Source organism: Nerophis ophidion, linkage group LG23, assembly GCF_033978795.1.
Source record: "Nerophis ophidion isolate RoL-2023_Sa linkage group LG23, RoL_Noph_v1.0, whole genome shotgun sequence".
NCBI classification, from domain to species: Eukaryota; Metazoa; Chordata; class Actinopteri; order Syngnathiformes; family Syngnathidae; genus Nerophis; species Nerophis ophidion.
This window is the reverse complement of record NC_084633.1, coordinates 10,682,714-10,701,530: the sequence shown is the minus strand read 5'-3', so window position 1 is coordinate 10,701,530 and position 18,817 is coordinate 10,682,714. Positions and strand designations below refer to the sequence as shown.

At 39.3% G+C, this 18,817-nt stretch overlaps 1 protein-coding gene across 4 annotated transcripts; it reads right to left on the bottom strand.

Moving 5' to 3' along the window:
- Nucleotides 1-1,094: 1,094 nt before the first annotated feature.
- LOC133541392 (centriolar coiled-coil protein of 110 kDa-like) lies at nucleotides 1,095-17,933 on the bottom strand. Of its 4 annotated transcripts, XM_061884787.1 has the most exons (14): nucleotides 17,766-17,933; nucleotides 14,513-14,687; nucleotides 12,225-12,413; nucleotides 8,794-9,853; nucleotides 8,594-8,715; nucleotides 8,143-8,278; nucleotides 7,962-8,071; nucleotides 7,720-7,836; nucleotides 7,122-7,217; nucleotides 6,925-7,041; nucleotides 6,378-6,451; nucleotides 6,228-6,293; nucleotides 5,994-6,050; nucleotides 1,095-1,823 (listed from the first exon to the last, which is right to left on the bottom strand). In XM_061884787.1, exons 2-14 carry the CDS (start codon nucleotides 14,648-14,650, stop codon nucleotides 1,739-1,741), a joined length of 2,367 nt encoding a protein of 788 aa, XP_061740771.1. In that variant the 5' UTR covers nucleotides 14,651-14,687; nucleotides 17,766-17,933; the 3' UTR covers nucleotides 1,095-1,738. The 4 variants fall into 4 exon arrangements, with proteins under 4 accessions (XP_061740771.1, XP_061740773.1, XP_061740770.1 ...); XM_061884789.1 differs by lacking the exon at nucleotides 17,766-17,933 and having other exon boundaries at nucleotides 1,095-1,859; nucleotides 14,513-14,767; XM_061884786.1 differs by lacking the exon at nucleotides 17,766-17,933 and having other exon boundaries at nucleotides 14,513-14,767.
- Nucleotides 17,934-18,817: the final 884 nt, after the last annotated feature.

Below are 18,817 nucleotides of genomic sequence, written 5' to 3'. Positions count from 1 at the left end.
TGATATGACTAAACAAAATACGGAATAAATGTCCAACTTGCTAAAACACCAAAATTGTGTGGGGTTGGAATAATTTTGAGCACAACTGTACGTGTAACATCAATTGTAACCAGCAGAGGGCAGCATTGCACCAGAGTTATAAGGGTGTTAACTTCTACTGAATGATATTATGAATTAATCATAAATTGATATGATAAATGATTAGGAAATTTAAGATATTATTAAGGATAAGATAAGAAAAACACACAAAACCCAGTTTGATAGGGTCTCTCCTGTCTTTAAAAGACATTTGTATTGTTTTTTTGGGTTTTCTTTTTTGCTTTTAAAGTTGAGATGATGACGGCCTGCAGCTGCTGACCTTCCACACCCGACTTGACTTACAGAATCAAGACACTTGCATGTGTACTCACACATTTTTCCTATTTTGCTTAATCTTCTTTGCTGTGTTTGGTGTTTTTGTGAAAACATAAAAAAAAAAAAACAGTTCCACATTAAATTCATAATTTATTCCAGTGATAAGAAAAACATAAAAAAGTGGAAATTAAATAAAACATATTGAAAAAGTGTTTTCTCAGTCAAAATGCAAAAAAATATGCCTAGCACCACATGAGCCCAACTTTGAATAGTATCAGGTTATATATGAGGCATTTTAAATATATATAAATATGCACATATTGTATTTTAAATATATGTGATTGACTACTTTGATTTGAATGAATGTTTTTGTTTACTTTTTAAACATATTTTTTGGTAGTTTCAACATTATTGGATTAACTTCCTTAATTTTGCAGAGAATAATGAATACATTTTAATTAAATCAATCATGTATATGCAGAAAATGTGATTGAACTATGTTGTACATGCATGTATGTATATCATATGATGCTGGTTTTGGCCTTCATTGATGTCTCTGCTGTTGCAAAGATACTGAAATATAAAAAAATATATTATATATATATATATATATATATATATATATATATATATATATATATATATATATATATATATATATATATATATACATATATATATATATAGTAATAATGTTTACAAAAAATAAGAAGAAATATGAGAAGAAATATAACATTACGTCACAAAAAACAATGTATTTTTAATGAATCAAAGGTTTGTCCGCATACAATAAATACATTCACATTTTTTTTAATTTGGCATTAACTTAAGGCAAAATAAAAAAATATAGTACTGGTTGCTAATAATAATTAAATAAGGCAACGTGTTTAAAAAAAAAAAAAAAAGACACACAGCGGCAATCAAACCCAATAAAACCCCATATAAAATGTAAACAACCTGTTTTTAAACACTATTACACTTACAGCACTTAATGGTTATGCACTGTAATTGTCAATAAATGCACTTTGGACTACTACAGATAATAAGGTCTTTAGGAACATTTTTTTTTATAGTTGCTCAACATATTCGTACAATTAAAAATAATTTGTTCACTGATAACGTCCTGAATTATCTGCACTGTGTTGTTTGTTCAATGTGCTACATTGTTGTTGTTTTTTTTTTCACTTTTCATGATGTGTATGATATATGTTTTGTCATATTCTATTGAGTCAAACAATGTCACTATCATATTTACCTTTTGTCACTAATTTGCTAGAAGAAATCATGTGGTTTTACTGCCTAATATTAGAGTTATTACGAGCACCTTTTCTGATGTAGACTAGTAGTGGTCGAAGGTGTTCTAATAGGATTGTATTTCCACCTGTTAACCCAGAGAGTGCTGCTTCTTCAGGTTCTTCAGATTGTCCATGCGCTTTACTCTTGTTTCTGGAGTCTTCTTATACCAGCTCCTACCAGGAGACATAAAGGATGTAATCAAAATTCAACTGGAAATAGAAACAGAGAAAAAATAAATTAATTAAATGGCACTGATGTACAAAAACTCTCCACTATCAGAGGTGGGTAACACATTGACCTTTACTTGCAACTACTTAACATCAATGGCATTAATCAAAATAACGGAAGAGATTACCAATGCAATAGATAGCAAATAATTTGCTGTTGCAGTGTTTATTGATTTAACAAAAGCATTTGTCACACTTAATCACAGTACTTAATAAACAAATTACAAAAGCATGAAATCAGAGGGTTGGTTTTGAACTGGGTTAGAAGCTACTTAAACAACAGGAAGCAATACGTGAAAATAGGCCAACACACTTCTACTGCGATGAAAATATTTTATGGCGTACCTCAGGGATCAATATTGGGACCAAAATTGTTCAAACTTCAAATAAACAACATTTAAAGTTTGTAAGTTACAAAGGACTTAAAGTTAGTATTTTTTTGCAAATGATATTACTGTTGTTTGTTCAGGAGAAAGGGTACAAGAAATAAAATGTTGGATGTAACAATTGATGATGAAATGAACTGGAAACCTCACGTAAAAATATACAACATAAAGTACCAAGAAAAACGTTGATAATCTATAAAGCAACATATGTTCTGGACCAAAAATCACTTCATATTCTCTACTGCTCGCTAGAGTTACCATATCTGATTTATTGTGTAGAAATATGGGGAAAAAACTACAAATATGCGCTTCATTCACTAACTGTGTTACAAAAACTATCTATTGGAATAATACATAATGTTGGATATAGAGAACAGAAAAACCCTTTATTCATTGAATCACAAAAAATTAAATTCAACAATTGGGTGTGTGAATGTGAGTGTGAATGTTGTCTGTCTATCTGTGTTGGCCCTGTGATGAGGTGGCGACTTGTCCAGGGTGTACCCCGCCTTCGGCCTGAGTGCATCTGAAATAGGCTCCAGCACCCCCCGTGACCCAAAAATGGACAAGCGGTAGGAAATGGATGGATGCATTTGCAAACAGATAAAATCATGTAAAAAGCAAACTATAACCTGCTACCAAAGAATCTACAACAATTCTTCTCAACAAAAGAGGATAATTATAACCTTAAAGAAAAATCTCATTTAAAACATTTGTATGCGTGTACAACTCTTAAAACCTTATATAGGATATTCGTATGTGAAATTAAATTATGGAATGAATTAAACAAAGAAATCAAACACAGCACTAATATTAGTTTCAGAGACTGTTCAAACTAAACTATAAGTGTTCACAAAGTACAAAGAAGAACAATAATGGTGAACATCATGAACCTTTTTTTTTTTTTAAATGATTATTTATTTATTTAATATTTGTTTACTTACAATGGTATATTTTTTATTTATTATTTATGTATTCACTGTTCTGCTACAGAGAACAAGGAAATAGGATGAAATTACTATGATATGAAAAGTAGTAGGACTTAATAAGCTCTGGTTTTTCTTACTCCTTTTCGGACGTGCTATAATGAAACTGAAACTGAATAATACATTGAACTTCTCAGAGTAGTTATACTGCAACATACTTTTTACTTTTTTGTTTGTTTGTTTTTAAAGAGACACTACTTTTACTTTGTTACAGTGAGTTTTATTCTGATTGCTACAATTATTTATATCATCCAATTTATTTATAATCTTTTGCAAAAGGGACAAGCAGTAGTAAATGGATGGATGGATAGCTGATTACTGCTTGCAAAGAAAAAACTTTTTGGTTCGCCAGACAGACTTCTTCCAGCGGCCACTGTCACATGGCTCCTATTCACCAATAAAATGGAACCTGGCAGTGACATGACCTGCCCCACACTGTAAAAAGTGATTAGATGGCGTGCGACTCGCAGTAAGAATAGACAAGGCTCTTTATTGTTTACCTTACAAACTGTGAAAAAGAACATCTAAATCATACGCTGTCGTATGTGTTAGGGGAAATCTTCACATTTCAAAATTTGAGGCTCCCAACTCGAGCAAACATGTTGTCTTTAGTTGTAGATGTATTTTTGCTGCGCATATGCTGACATTAGCACTGTTATGACGTCATAAGTGACTGTAAAATGTGCATTTTTTGTGGTAAAGCACATGCTGTAGCAGTGAACACTCTTTGATTGATCGATTGAAACTTGTATTAGTAGATTGCACAGTACAGTACATATTCCGTACAATTGACCACTAAAATGGTAACACCCGAAAAAGTTTTTCAACTTGTGTAAGTCGGGGCCCACGTTTCACACACCAACTATACGGTTGTAGTGTAAAAACCTTAAAAAAATAGCTACAAAATAAATCAGAAGTTACTTAGTTTTTTTCACTGAATACTTAAATCTTCTTACTCAAGTTATTATTTGGAATAGTACTTTAAATACATATATTATTCTAAAGCAGTCCTTCTCAACGAGTGGGGCAAACCATGTAAAAGGGGGAGCGTTGAAACACCAAGGCGGCGTGTGTGACGCCAGGGAGCTTCGGAAAGCTGTGCATTACAAAATGTGTTGTTAATACTGGCTCATTTTTATTTATTCCAAAAAACAGCGCAAATTGTTTTATTCCCTTTTGTTTTGTAGGTTAAAGCGTGTTATATATATTGTTACTAAATTAATGTTGCTGATCAATTAGAATTTAACATTATTAGTACGTTTAATTCGATTTTTCAGTATCAAATGGCTCAAATCTATCAAAAAATGTTTATAGTTTAAATAAGGATTTTTTTTATTTTTAAATTTCGGGCATATTGATGCATTTTAAAGGGGAACTGCACTTTTTTTTTAATTTTGCAAATCGTTCAAAATCATTATGAGACACAAGAAGACCTAAGGTTTTGGGTTTTTTTGGCATTCTAATTTGTAAAAATCGGCTTGGCTTTTGCGTCAGCAGTTGAATGGCTTTTGAGTTTGTAATGCACAACACAAAGTGATGGGTAGGACACCAATGTGTACTGAGTGAAAATCCTGAACAATCATATTACGATATCTGTAAAGTATTTGCCAACATTTCATGTTTTGTTTGTACACAACTAGCTCAACAGTGTATGCAGTTGTACTAACAAGCATGATGAGCTGTGTGTATCATAATCAATATTAAAATTTACTCTCTCGATTGACAGTTTTTTGTTTGGTCCAGCTGGCCGGGGAGGTTTTTCCAAGTTGACTTAGGGCAAGCACTTCATTTATGTTGGCATAGCTTTGCTCCAAGTTCCACATTTACACTGTCAAGACACGTCGACCACACTCTCTCGACTTTTGGCTGCTACAATGTTTCACACTCTGTTCGTGGTCGCTTCTATAGCCAGCACCTCATCCTTCTTGTATTCTGGTTAAAAAAGATAAGGTTGTGAGTCCTCATTTTTCCAAAAATATTTTTATTTTTTTTGTCTTTTACCAAGTCTGCCATGATTACAACATAGTCGTGTTTGTTTTAAGAAGTAGGAACACATATTTGTTGCAGGAAGTCAGAAGTGCGCTGCTCTGGAAACGGAAATAAATGTTCTGGTAATGCATAAAATGACCAAAATACGGTAAATATTGGTATGAACGTGTCTGTTACTACATTGTATATATACTTGCAGGGTTGGAGGGTTTTCAAGTTGTTTTAGAGGGCTTTGAAGGCTACAACGGTGACTCTCACTAGCCAAATCTTCCAAGGGTTGTTTTATCATCTTTAGAATGCAAAAAAAGGTGTGTTCTTGTCTCTCATAATGATTGCGGCAAGATAGGCAATAGGCAAAATTCCCCAAAAAAGTGCAGTTCTCCTTTATATTACATACTAAAAAAAACATTGTTGATAAGAGTTATTCTTTGCTGTAAGTTGATCAGTATTTTTATGTTTGTGTTTTTTTTACTGTTAATAAGGATACAATATTATGCAGAGGTGTACTTACTGTAAAACAATTTTATGGCCAAATTACACTATTCATATTTGTGGCAGAGAGTAAGTGGGTGGGAGGGGCGCAAAATGTTTGCTTTTTCCAATAGGGGCCAAAACAGAAAATAATTGAGAAGCACTGCTCTAAAGTAATGGTACTCTTACTAAGTACAATTTTAGCTACTTTCCCATCAAGTTTATATTGTAATACACTGCAGTCAAAATGTAAGTTCAGTCAATAAATATAAAAGAAAACCCACCCCTGGCGGTTCAGCTGACTTGGAATAGACTTCTGGACTTGGCTCGACTTCTGAACTCTAGGAATGAAATAAATCAGTGTAGATCTGAGGTTTTTGGCACATGACAAGTACAAAGAAGAGAACCAGAAAAGACAAAAAAGTAGAAGAAGAAAGCTATGCATGGATACAGATATCAGTGTAACGTACGCAAATTACTTCTTAAAATATGTACTCATCAATATACATTTCCAGTACCTGTTAGGGGTTGGACTTTTTGGCTTCTGCATCACCTTTCTAGCCTGTCCTGGTGATTCCCCCTCCCTGAACGAAAGTCCACAGTAACATCACTCAACTGGATGTTAAACATTTGGTGAAAAAAATAAAAGTCTTAATTTCCCAAGTTACCTCTTTTTCCGGTCCAGAGACCTTTGCGTGGCAGCAGACAGAATCACCTTTTCCTTATGACTCTTAGTTTTGTCCTGCACATTTATGCAATAAAAATTCAAGTTATTAAGCTGGAAATGTGAGTTATTTCCAAAGCTAAACGCACAAATGTACTGAAGGACATGCCCTATAAAACATAGTAACTTTGGGAGTTTGTAACCATTCCCCCATGTTAAAAAAGTACTATGGTTTGGTACGGCTAGAGAATGACTAATTTGATTGTAAGCCATTTGGTTTAACATACTTTTTGTCGAACATTAAGTTTAATCAATCAATCAATCAATTCCTTTATTGTCATTGTCATGAATAACACTTAAGTCATACATGTCAACGAGATTTCGTTTGAGCTTGTATGTAAGTTGTATTAGAAATGTCATTAAATGCACTACACATGGGACACATTACAAATAAAGCTGAACAAATTACATTCAAATACCGCGAGTATGCTATCAACGAGCGTGTTAGCGTGTTGGCAACTGGAGTGAACCCATGATGCACCATTGATTACCATGTCTCGTAACTTCTTTTCAACACAGAGCTCTCTGTCTTGCTGCAGCAGTGCTAATCGATCCTTCAGAGGCATTTCAAAGAAGATTTCATTGATGTCATAAAGGGCTGCGCGTAACTGGAGGAATGAAACGGCAATGTATAAACAAAAACAAAACAACATTTTTTTGCGGATTGCGAGGTAATGCACAGCCATACCTGCGCTCGAACTCTTTCTTGTAAACAAAGATCTTGTTCCGAGACTTTTTTCGGTGGACCTTCAGTGTGAAAGGAACTAATGAACGCCTTTGTATCCTGTGAGGACATACATTACATATTTAGAATAAAACAATTTAGTCTTGTGTGAGAAATTTAAAGTCAAATGCACACAGTACTCAAATACTACTGAACACAGGGACTAGGAAATCGAGATTTTGGCTCAGTTCTGTTTTTTTACATGGATTTTCAGCAACAAACAATCAATAGACAAACATTTTAAATGTGCAGGAGGTTGGTAACCACGTACAATCTGGGTCTTAGCCTGACAGACGCTTTTTGTGGTGTAGTGGTTCACATAGTGGCCCTTAATGATGCTGGAAGAGGATCTACCTGTCCTTTGAAGTGTGCTCAGTCAATTGAGGCTTTATAGTTTTAACAGTAAAGATGAATACATGGGTGGGGTTGGTGGATGTAACTACCCTTCTGGTCTACATAAGCTTGCAGACACAACGGGCAACAGGAATCTTTAGATTCCACGACTTACAAATCCAAAAAATCCTCATTATTTTGTGAATATTGCGTTGTCTTTGGGACTCACCATGATGGTTTGACGCAGATATTTGATCTTGTGCGTTTTCAGCAATCGTCGTATGAGGAAGCCACGGGCAATGGCGCCAATTCGACACAATGCTCTCTGTTGTTCTGTTGTCAGAACCTGCAAGTCAGTACACACAAAAGTAAAACAGTGAGGAAGCATGAAAAAGGTTACAGAAAATACTGTAATTTCACAGTGAACACGCACACACACAAACACACACACACACACACACACACAGTCACCTGACTTTCCCTTGCATGAAGTTTGCTCGCCGCCCAAATGGGCCCTCGAATATAAACAGGGGACTGGAGAGAGGGAGGGGTAAAATCACAACTGATGGGACTAGGAAAACCTGGAATGGGACACACGCAACAAAGTTATTAATCTTAATTAATGCAATCACTGAGTTTGTTAATGTGCTACCTATACTGTGTCCCGGTGATCTTTCAACTGAGGCATTAGTTGGACTTATCCCAGCTGGAAGTCCGTTCCAAGTAGCAGAGTTCTGGGAATGCACAGACTCCTGCTCTTTAAGTCTTCTTTCAGCTTCTTCGAGATCCTTGTACAAGAACAAATATAATGGTGTTTTTATACACAAAAAGCAACATAGCAACATAGTTCTGCTCTGGGGTTCTTGTTCCTGGTTATGCCATTTGTTTGTTTAGCTAATTAATAGGGCTCAATCCTAACTGAAGTAAAATAAATAAAATATAATTTATGACAGTCCATGCCCACTAATGACAATTGCCACAGGAATGGCAGTCGGCAGGAACAGGAACCGACTGAAAACTATTAAACAATTGATATTCATAATAGAAAACACCGTATTTAAAGGGAATACAATCAAAAACTGGTCATTACGCTGTTTGCTCACCAGACGCAGACGCTGTTGCTCTTTTTCCTGCTCAGCCAGGAGCATGGACATCTGCAAGGCATGTTCTTCTTCCAGCCGCTTTTGTATGTCCTCCAGAGCTCCTGCTCGCCTTTGGGTCTCCTCTGTGTGCGGAAATATTCATGAAAGTACTTCTAAAGAACTCTCCTGATTCTGTCACTTGTGATGAAAATAGGACACACCTGTGTTGTTAGCATTAGCTGCATGCCTGAGGAACGTTGGTGAGGTTACAACGTCTCGTGGCCCCCGAGGATCGCTAGGGTGCGTCCAGTGTTTACCCTGAGCTAACTCGGGAGTAACATGAACCCGCCGCAGATAGGACGTTGGACTCTCTATCTTGTATGACTTGTTTAAGGGGTTAGCCGGGTTCCGTCGACTTGTAGGGCAGACAGTGACGACTCCTGCCATAAATCGAGGTGTCCTTTCTTGACTGCGGTCAATGTAATCAGGTTGGTTGGTTCCCAGCTGACTGTCCATGGTGTGAGAGCGCCGGCGAAATGTTGACAACAGAGGTTCCGGTTGCCCAAACGAGTTGGGACCCGACGGGCTCATGGAGCTGTGGGTTTCCCAAACTGGACTATTAGTGCAGAGAGTGGATTGGCGACTCCCCTTTCTATTAGGAAAACTTTCCCCTCCGACTGAACTCCAGTGATCTGGGCAGGGAGCTTCTTCCCTATCGGACAGTTCAGATCCTTCCCCTGGCATACTGAGGAATGAAATATGTATATTCCCAGTAGAGAATGGACGTGGTTTACGTCTGCAGCTGGACTCTGGATTGGGTCGTCTTATATATCGATCTGGAATGCAAGGTGATGCAGACTGTGGAAAATCATACACAGTTTGATGGATTAAGGTCTGTGGAGGGCTGAGAGGACTGTGGTGCAAACTAAAGCCAAACTCAACACCACTCTTTGGACTTTTTATCTCTGTGATGGCCTCAGATGTTGGTAGGAGACCTTTTGACCCGTCTCTAGTCTGGTCCTTCCTCACATGCTCGTCTTTTGTTTGCTTGAGAAGACTGTCCATACTCATATCTTCCTCATCACTCTTGTCTTCTGTATCCACCTTCACATTACCATTGGTGATTAGACCAATGGGAACAACTGGACTGATTGGCTGAAGACCAGTCCCAATCCCAGGGTCTTTGGGAAGGCCAGGTGAGTCGGTGACCAGGGTGTAACCGCTCACTGCTGCTGATTTGGAAACTGATGACTTTTGAACCTCATCCTTCCATAAATGTACCTGTTTTGGGTGGAAAATGTGCAATGTTCAACCAGCAATCATCTACCCTCGCCCTAAGAAAGCTAGAGTAGGCACAGTTTTGCCTGTGACCATTGAAAACATTTGGTATTAGTATTGTTTGCATTTTAAAGGCCTACTGAAACCCACTACTACCGACCACGCAGTATGATAGTTTATATATCAATGATGAAATCTTAACATTGCAACACATGCCAATACGGCCGGTTTAGTTTACTAAATTACAATTTTAAATTTCCCACGGAGTTTCTTGTTGAAAATGTCGCGGAATGATGACGCGTGTTTGTGACGTCTCGGGTTGTAGCGGACATATTAGCCCAGCACCACTTACGGCTAAAAGTTGTCTCTTTTCATCGCATAATTACACAGTATTTTGGACATCTGTGTTACTGAATCTTTTGCAATGTGTTCAATTAATAATGGAGACATCAAATAAGAATGCTGTTGGTGGAAAGCGGTGGATTGCTACTGCCTTTAGCAACCGAAACACAGCCGGTGTTTCTTTGTTTGTTGTGAAGCTTTAACACAGAGTGGTCAAGAGAACATGTTTCTCTACGTCAACCAGCAAGTTTTTGGATGGGAAAATTGTGATACTAGGTCGGCTCCTACTGGAGACATCAGTGGATTATACGTCTTCCTGCAGCAGCTTTCAAAAAGGCAGCTGTGATCTTGGCTCCACCATTGGCTTCTCTCAGAGACACTGGCGTTCACCGCAGCCATCCGACTTTCAGGTATGACTTTACAATCTCACTAAAACACTATTAAAACAATAAGCAGATAAGGGATTTTCCAAAATTATCCTAGTAAATGTGTCTAATTACATCTGAAACGCTCACACTGCCGCCGCACGGAGCCGTCGATTTTTCTTTTTTTTTTCTTTTTTTTTTGTGCTTCATCCCAACTTTCCTCATCCACAAATATTTTATCCTCACTCAAATTAATGGGGAAATCGTCGCTTTCTCGGTCCGAATAGCTCTTGCTGCTTGAGGCTATGATTATAAACAATGTGAGGATGTGAGGAGCCCTACAACCAGTGACGTCATGCACACATTGTCTGCTACTTCCGGTAAAGGCAAGGCTTTTTTATTAGCGACCAAAAGTTGCGAACTTTATCGTCGATGTTCTCTACTAAATCCTTTCAGCAAAAATATGGCAATATCGCGAAATGTTCAAGTATGACACATAGAATGGACCTGCTATCCCCGTTTAAATAACAAAACCTCATTTCAGTACGCCTTTAACTGATACTAATACATTACCAAATCCGTACTTTTGGTGCAGGAGCAATAAAGGAAAACATGCAAAATATTGTAATTAAAAAAACTTAATGCCTCTTTATTTTTATGAAATTTGTGACATTCAAGCTAATAATTCTGGGGTTCATAAATGCACCTCGCTGGCCATAAATGTTGTTATAACATAATAACAAAGTGTTGTGTTACTGTTGTGAATACTTATGGCGACTACTTGTTATGTGTTATGAGGGCTGCTGTTGGGGTGTTGAGGTCGGCAATAATGTTTAAAAATAGCGTCAGACTCTGCGTGCTTCTGTTAGGACACTACACAATATCAAATATCGCATTTCAGTGAATGCATTTATTTCACACCTATAGGCAAGTACGTTTTCGGTTTGGTTACCAATATTTATGTAGGCACCGTTATGGAACCAGGTTTCGGTACCCATCTCTGTAGTCAAAATTGCACAAAAATATATGAATGGATTTGTGGCCCACAATAAAAGCAGTGGCAGATTAAAGACTATTTTTCGAAATATGTGTCACAAACCCACTGGAGGAAGACCTGAATCAAAATGATCTTCCTAAAAACTCCTTCAACCATTAAACCTTTTCTGAAGGAACTCTCCTGAAGGAGTCAATAAAGTACTATCTATCCATCTAGCTATCTAAACAAACCAATAAGTACAAGGAAATGACTACCACCCCCCTTTTCAAGGCCCTAAGTCCCTCCATCATATCGCTTGAACTCTAAGTTGAGTTTTAACCAAGGATTCCAGAGTCACATCAATGTTAAACAAATGATGTCACTACATTGTGGACCCACAAAGACTACTTTACTCCTTCCTCCATGGACAGGTTACAAAGCAAACAAACCAGAGGCTAAAGTAACAAGATATATGTATCAGTGAGCTATAGAGCTTTAGCTGCTGAGTGGGCAAATTACAGCCATCATCGTGCAGTTTATAAATAGATGAACTGAGTGTGGAGTCATGCAGCTGTATTGAAGTCTACAAATGTCACTGGGGAACATTGGAATGCTGTCCAAATACAACAAAATGGACCTTAGAACTAAACATACATTAAATGAAACATGCTAACTTCTGTTTTAAACGTACCTTGCAAGCTGGTTTGTTGCCATCTTGTGTTTCTTTTGACGCTGGCTCTACTGATTGCACATTACAACTTGTCAGTATGTCTTGAACTTGGACAGGGAGCTTGTTCCTCTGCTGGTTCCTCTGGTCTGCTTCCAGCTGGACGGCCATCTTTCTATAGTTGCACATCTCATGACGCTGCTCATCATTCAACTGCAACAAGAAAACTTTTATTGAAGAAAACCAGCTTTTTAATAAACCTGTCACTTATGTGATATTAATTGTTAATTAATGGCGTCTGAAGGAAGTAAATTAAAATAGAATGCTCTACTACTGTTTCTCAACAAAAACATATTTTCCTTTGTGTGCTCTATACGTTTAATGTGAAAAAAGGAGGTGGTGTGGCTCAGAAGGTAGAGCGGTTCTCTCGAAACTTGAGGATTCCTAGTACGAATCCAGCTTCCGCATTCCTGGTCATTGCTGTTGTATCCTTGGACAAAACACTTCACCCGCGTTTGCTCCCAGTGCCACTCACACTGGTGGTGCAACTTGCTCAAAGTTTTTAAATCAAAAAATATAACAAGAACACCACTGGCTAGCTTATGTTACCATTAGTGGTTTAAGAGAACAGATTTAATAATTAAATGACCACATTTTTCACAATTACATTTTACACTAATGGCACTTTCACAGCCGCACAAGTCAAAACTTCAAAAATGTTCCCATGAAAATCGTGAAAAGCTGCAGATGCTGTGTTTGCCGTGTTTCATTTTATTCTGTTAAATCCTGATCAAACAAACTGGACGGTCAAACATTACCCTTGGAACATATATGTACATATTGCTTGTTGTCAAATCCCTCAGGCCATAAGACTCTTGAACGCATCATAATACTCCCCTCAATTGCCCCCAAAAAACGGATTAAACTCGCTGGACTATAAAGACAATATAACATACTGTAAATCCGTAAATGTGGATGCATAGGCAAAAGTGCAATATATATATCTGTACACTAAATCTATTTATATCTGCAACCTTATTGCTCTTTTATCCTGCACTACAACAAGTTAATGCAAATAAATTCTGTTCTTTTGTGTACCGTAAAGTTCAAATTTTAATGACAATAAAGAAAGTCTCTAAGTCTCTACTTAACTACATATGTGTGGAACATAAACATCAATTTTCTAGTTCCTAGCCCAGATTAATCCATCCATCCATCCATCCATTTCCTACCGCTTATTCCCTTTTGGGTGGCGGGGGGCGCTGGCGCCTATCTCAGCTACAATCGGGCGGAAGGCGGGGTAGCCCAGATTAAATAGATTTTAATTATTTTAATGGGTGGGGTTGATTTGAGATACAAGTGCTTTATGTTATGGACACACACTTGTTGTTGTTGTTGTTGACTTTGGACTAACAACTGCACGATATCAAGGAATAAAATAGAGACACGCGGCAAGCTTACACACACACATGCATCCACCAAAATATACGCCACACACACGTACACCACCGCCCATCCAACGCCCTTGACGCGAATCCCTTAGGGGTGATGGATGGATGGGCAGCGCCTGAATAGCTGCAGCCTGCCACCGTGGCCCCCATTCTCTCGCCTCTGTTGCAAGTCTCGAGAAATTGCAATATGTATATGTGCTTTGCTACGGAGGTTTTTTTCCCACTCCAGACTGGGCCCCTTTAGGAGCCCAGTCTAGATTGTACTTTTGTACTCATCCTCTCCCAGCGTTTACCTGTTTCCCATCTTTTACGGGGCGCCTTGTGGCGACCCATCAGCTTTCCTGTTCTGTAACCCTGTTCACTATTTGTTTGTCTAATCTTGAACGGGTTTGTGCTGAAAACAAAGTTTTGTTGTACTTGTGCAATGACAATAAAGACATACCTACCTACCTACCTACCTACCTACCTTATAAGCTTGGTTGTGGAACACAATGACGAAGTTCCTCTTTTGATGTAGAGATAGTAACACAATAAAAACATACTGTTTGATAGTTTGTCATAGTCAATCATGGAAATTCAGCCAATCCCACCCCTTGAATGACGGTTTCCCTCGTTCTAAGTGACAGGAAATGTTCTGTTGTGGTCAAAACAGGATGTCATGACATAGAAGACAGACTTGAGGTTCTTTATCATCAGTTCCTCTCTTTCACTGCCAGCCACTAATCTGATTACGAGGCTTCAGGAGCCACACGTCAGTCTCAAAAAAAACGTCTAGCCGTTGTCCAAATATGTCAATTTAATCGAAAGCAACTCTCGTCACAACATAGGGCTCAAACTGCACTGAAGACTAAATAACCTTACCAGTGGTGACAAAACAGCTTTCCCATGGAAGAGGATGACAGAGTGCGACCTGGTGAGCGGCTCACATGTCTTCTTGAATTTCCCCTCCTCCTGCAGCATGGACATGCTTTGCAGACAGAACTCCTCGTAGCGGTCCATCTTTTGACGCACACAACTCCACACGCTATGTATGCATCTGTTGAATTGAATGGAGAGCATGGTGTGTTAAAGGGCTGCTAACGTGAGTTAGGATAGCTGGGGGCAGTGTAACAAAGGAGCGTTTGTCTGCTTTTTAGTCATTTTATCACACTCATCACATTCCTGCCATTCCTGGCCCTGACTCATGGCTGACTTACGTCTCTGGTGCATATATCTAGCTTTGCTAAATAATTGGTTTTAAATGAAAATGAATAGGGATCAAGGCATGCTTGCCAACCCTCTCGGATTTTCCGGGAGACTCCCGAAATTCAGCGCCTCTCCTGAAAACCTCCCGGGACAATTATTCCCCCGAAAATAACCCGAAATTCAGGCGGAGCTGGGGGCCACGCCCTCTCCAGCTCCATGCGGACCCGAGTGACGTGTCGACAGCCTGTTTTCACGTCCGCGTTCCCACGATATAAACAGAGTGCCTGCCTAATGACGTTATACAGTGGGGCAAAAAAGTATTTAGTCAGCCACCGATTGTGCAAGTTCTCCCACTTAAAATGATGACAGAGGTCTGTAAATTTCATCATAGGTACACTTCAACTGTGAGAGACAGAATGGGAAAAAAAATCCAGGAATTCACATTGTAGGAATTTTGAAGCATTTATTTGTCATGGTGGAAAATAAGTATTTGGTTAACCATTCAAAGCTCAAACTGATGGAAGGAGGTTTTGGCTCAAAATCTCACGATACATGGCCCCATTCATTCTTTCCTTAACACGGATCAATCGTCCAGTCTCCTTAGCAGAAAAACAGCCCCAAAGCATGATGATTCCACCCCCATGCTTCACAGTAGGTATGGTGTTCTTGGGACACCATACCTACTGAGTTGCATCCCAAGAACACCAAACCTACTGTGAAGCATGGGGGTGAAAACATCATTCTTTGGGGCTGTTTTTCTGCTATGGAGACAGGACGATGATTGATCCGTGTCAAGGAAAGAATGAATGGGGCCATGTATCGTGAGATTTTGGCCGAAAACTCCTTCCATCAATGAGAGCTTTGAATGGTTGACCAAATACTTATTTTCCACCATAATTTACAAATAAATTGTTTAAAATTCCTACAATGTGAATTCCTGGATTTTTTTTCACATTCTGTCTCTCACAGTTGAAGTGTACCTATGATGAACATTACAGACTTCTGTCATCATTTTAAGTGGGAGAACTTGCACAATCGGTGGCTGACTAAATACTTTTTGCCCCACTGTAACTGTAGAATGATCGAGGGCGAGTTATTGGCTTCTTATATGGGTTTATTGTTAGGCAGTCTCATTAACGTTCTCCCAGCGCGGCAACAACACACAACAACAGCAGTCACGTTTTCGTCTACCGTAAAGCAGTTCGTCTGCCGAAAACAGCAATGTTGTGACACTCTTAAACAGGACAATACTGTCATCTACTGTGCATGCATATGTGACAATAACATCTAAGGCTTTTAGAGCGGCGGTTCTCAACTTTTTTTCAGAGATGGGGATGGCGTGGCGCAGTGGGAGAGTGGCCGTGCGCAACCCGAGGGTCCCTGGTTCAATCCCCACCTAGTGCCAACCTCATCACGTCCATTGTGTCCTGAGCAAGACACTTCACCCTTGCTCATGATGGGTGCTGGTTAGCACCTTGCATGGCAGCTCCCTCCATCAGTGTGTGAATGTGTGTGTGAATGGGTAAATGTGGAAGTAGTGTCAAAGCGCTTTGAGTACCTTGAAGGTAGAAAAGTGCTATACAAGTACAACCCATTTATCATTTATTTATTTATAGATTTACCCCCTGTGAAAATTGTTTTTAATTCAAGTACTCCCTAATCAGAGCAAAGCATTTTTGGCTGAAGAAAAAAAAGATGAAGTAGGGGTGGTTTAGCTCGGTTGAGGGTTGCAGGTTCGATTCCCGCTTCCGCCATCCTAGTCATTGCCGTTGTGTCCTTGGGCAAGACACTTTACCCACTTGCTCCCAGTGCCACCCACACTGGTTTGAATGTAACTTGGATATTGGGTTTCACTATGTAAAGCACTTTGAGTCACTAGAGAAAAAGCGCTATATAAATATAATTCACGGGCTTCACGGTGGCAGAGGGGTTAGTGCGTCTGCCTCACAATACGAAGGTCCTGCAGTCCTGGGTTCAAATCCAGGCTCGGGATCTTTCTGTGTGGAGTTTGCATGTTCTCCCCGTGAATGCGTGGGTTCCCTCCGGGTACTCCGGCTTCCTCCCACTTCCAAAGACATGCACCTGGGGATAGGTTGATTGGCAACACTAAATTGGCCCTAGTGTGTGAATGTGAGTGTGAATGTTGTCTGTCTATCTGTGTTGGCCCTGCGATGAGGTGGCGACTTGTCCAGGGTGTACCCCGCCTTCCGCCCGATTGTAGCTGAGATAGGCGCCAGCGCCCCCCCGCGACCCCGAAAGGGAATAAGCGGTAGAAAATGGATGGATGGATGGAAATATAATTCACTTCACTTAACAAGTAAAATACAGCACTATGTCATCAGTTTTTGATTTATTAAATTGTATAATAGTGCAAAATATTGCTCATTTGTAGTGGTCTTTCTTGAAGTATTTGGAAAAAAAGATATAAAAATAACTAAAAACTTGATGAAAAATAAACAAGTGATTCAATTATGAATAAAGATTTTGACACATACTGCGATGAGGTGGCGACTTGTCCAGGGTGTACCCCGCCTTCCGCCCGATTGTAGGTGAGATAGGCACCAGTGCCCCCTGTGACCTCAAAGGGAATAAGCGATAGGAAATGGATGGATAGATAGCTGTAAATATGCTCCTCCCCTCTTGACCAACAACGCCCCGCCCTAACCACGCCCCCGACCCGAAATCGGAGGTCTGTTGGCAAGTATGGATCAAGGTCAATATCATCCTTAATACTGGGTCAAACAGTCAAGGTGGAGCCCTAGTGTCCCACATCCATGCATATTTACATTTAGATGAGTGTAAAAATACATAAATATAGATAAATGTCTTAGTACAGCTATTCGAAGATGTTCTAGTACAGATGTGCACACATGATGAGACAGCTGATCCTCCCTTCCCTTCCTCCCTGCACCCCACCCGAGTTTCCTACCTAAATGGAGAAAAGGCGACGTTTTTCCTGACGTTTGTTGCTTTTCTTCAGTGACAAAACACTCCTGTTGTATGTTGGTTCACGATAAGGCGTCGGGAGAGACAAAAATCTCGCGTTTCTCGTCGTCTTCGCCGGCTTGTCCATCACCGTCGACGTCGATCCCCTCTTCCGGGCTACAACAGCGCCTCCTAGCAACAGCAAGCGGGCTGCGTTCCAATATGTTTTACACACATGCTTTTGTTTCCTTACCATATGAGTTTATTGCCCACATGTGGTCTAAATACGTAAATAACAGCATTAATCCAAATTAAATAATAAATACAGAATATTAACGATAAAAAAATACGTTTAAATCACATATAGGAAGAGCTAGGGGGGCAGATAGAGGGAAATGGGACGTGCGCTTTTGTTACCTGCTTTATTACACCTACACTTGCAGGGGTGTCCAAAGTGCGGCCCAGGGGCCATTTGCAGCCACACATTCTGCAAAAATTGCAAAATTGATAGTAGTGCAAAAATAAAAATAAAACATTTTTTAAAAAGTGGAATGAGGTGAAATCTAATGATGAAAAAGTGGCAATGTTGACCCAAAGCTGCCATGGAGGCAGTTTTTTTTCTCCTTCTGTCTTTATTTTCTTTTTTTTCTCCATTGCTAAAAAAAAAGGACAAAAAAATCGATGTTATAATGACTTTTTACTTAAAAAATATCAATCAATCAAACAATCAATGTTTACTTATATAGCCCTAACTCACTAGTGTCTCAAAGGGCTGCACAAACCACAACACAAACCACTACAACATCCTCGGTAGGCCCACATAAGGGCAAGGAAAACTCACACCCAGTGGGACGTCGGTGAAAATGATGACTATGAGAACCTTGGAGAGGAGGAAAGCAATGGATGTCGAGCGGGTCTAACATGATACTGTGAAAGTTCAATCCATAATGGATCCAACACAGTCGCAAGAGTCCAGTCCAAAGCGGATCCAACACAGCAGCGAGAGTTCCGTTCACAGCGGAGCCAGCAGGAAAACATCCCAAGCGGAGGCGGATC

Bases quoted from the DNA above. Each gene is read 5' to 3' on its own strand.
- LOC133541392 (XM_061884786.1), bottom strand. From the start codon at position 14,710: ATGCTCTCCATTCAATTCAACAGATGCATACATAGCGTGTGGAGTTGT. The intron at 7,042-7,121 runs GTATGGCTGTGC...TCATTCCTCCAG, and splicing joins AAGAAAGAGTTCGAGCGCAG to TTACGCGCAGCCCTTTATGA. The intron at 6,452-6,924 runs GTAATCAATGGT...ATAAATGTGCAG, and splicing joins AAAAGAAGTTACGAGACATG to GACAAAACTAAGAGTCATAA.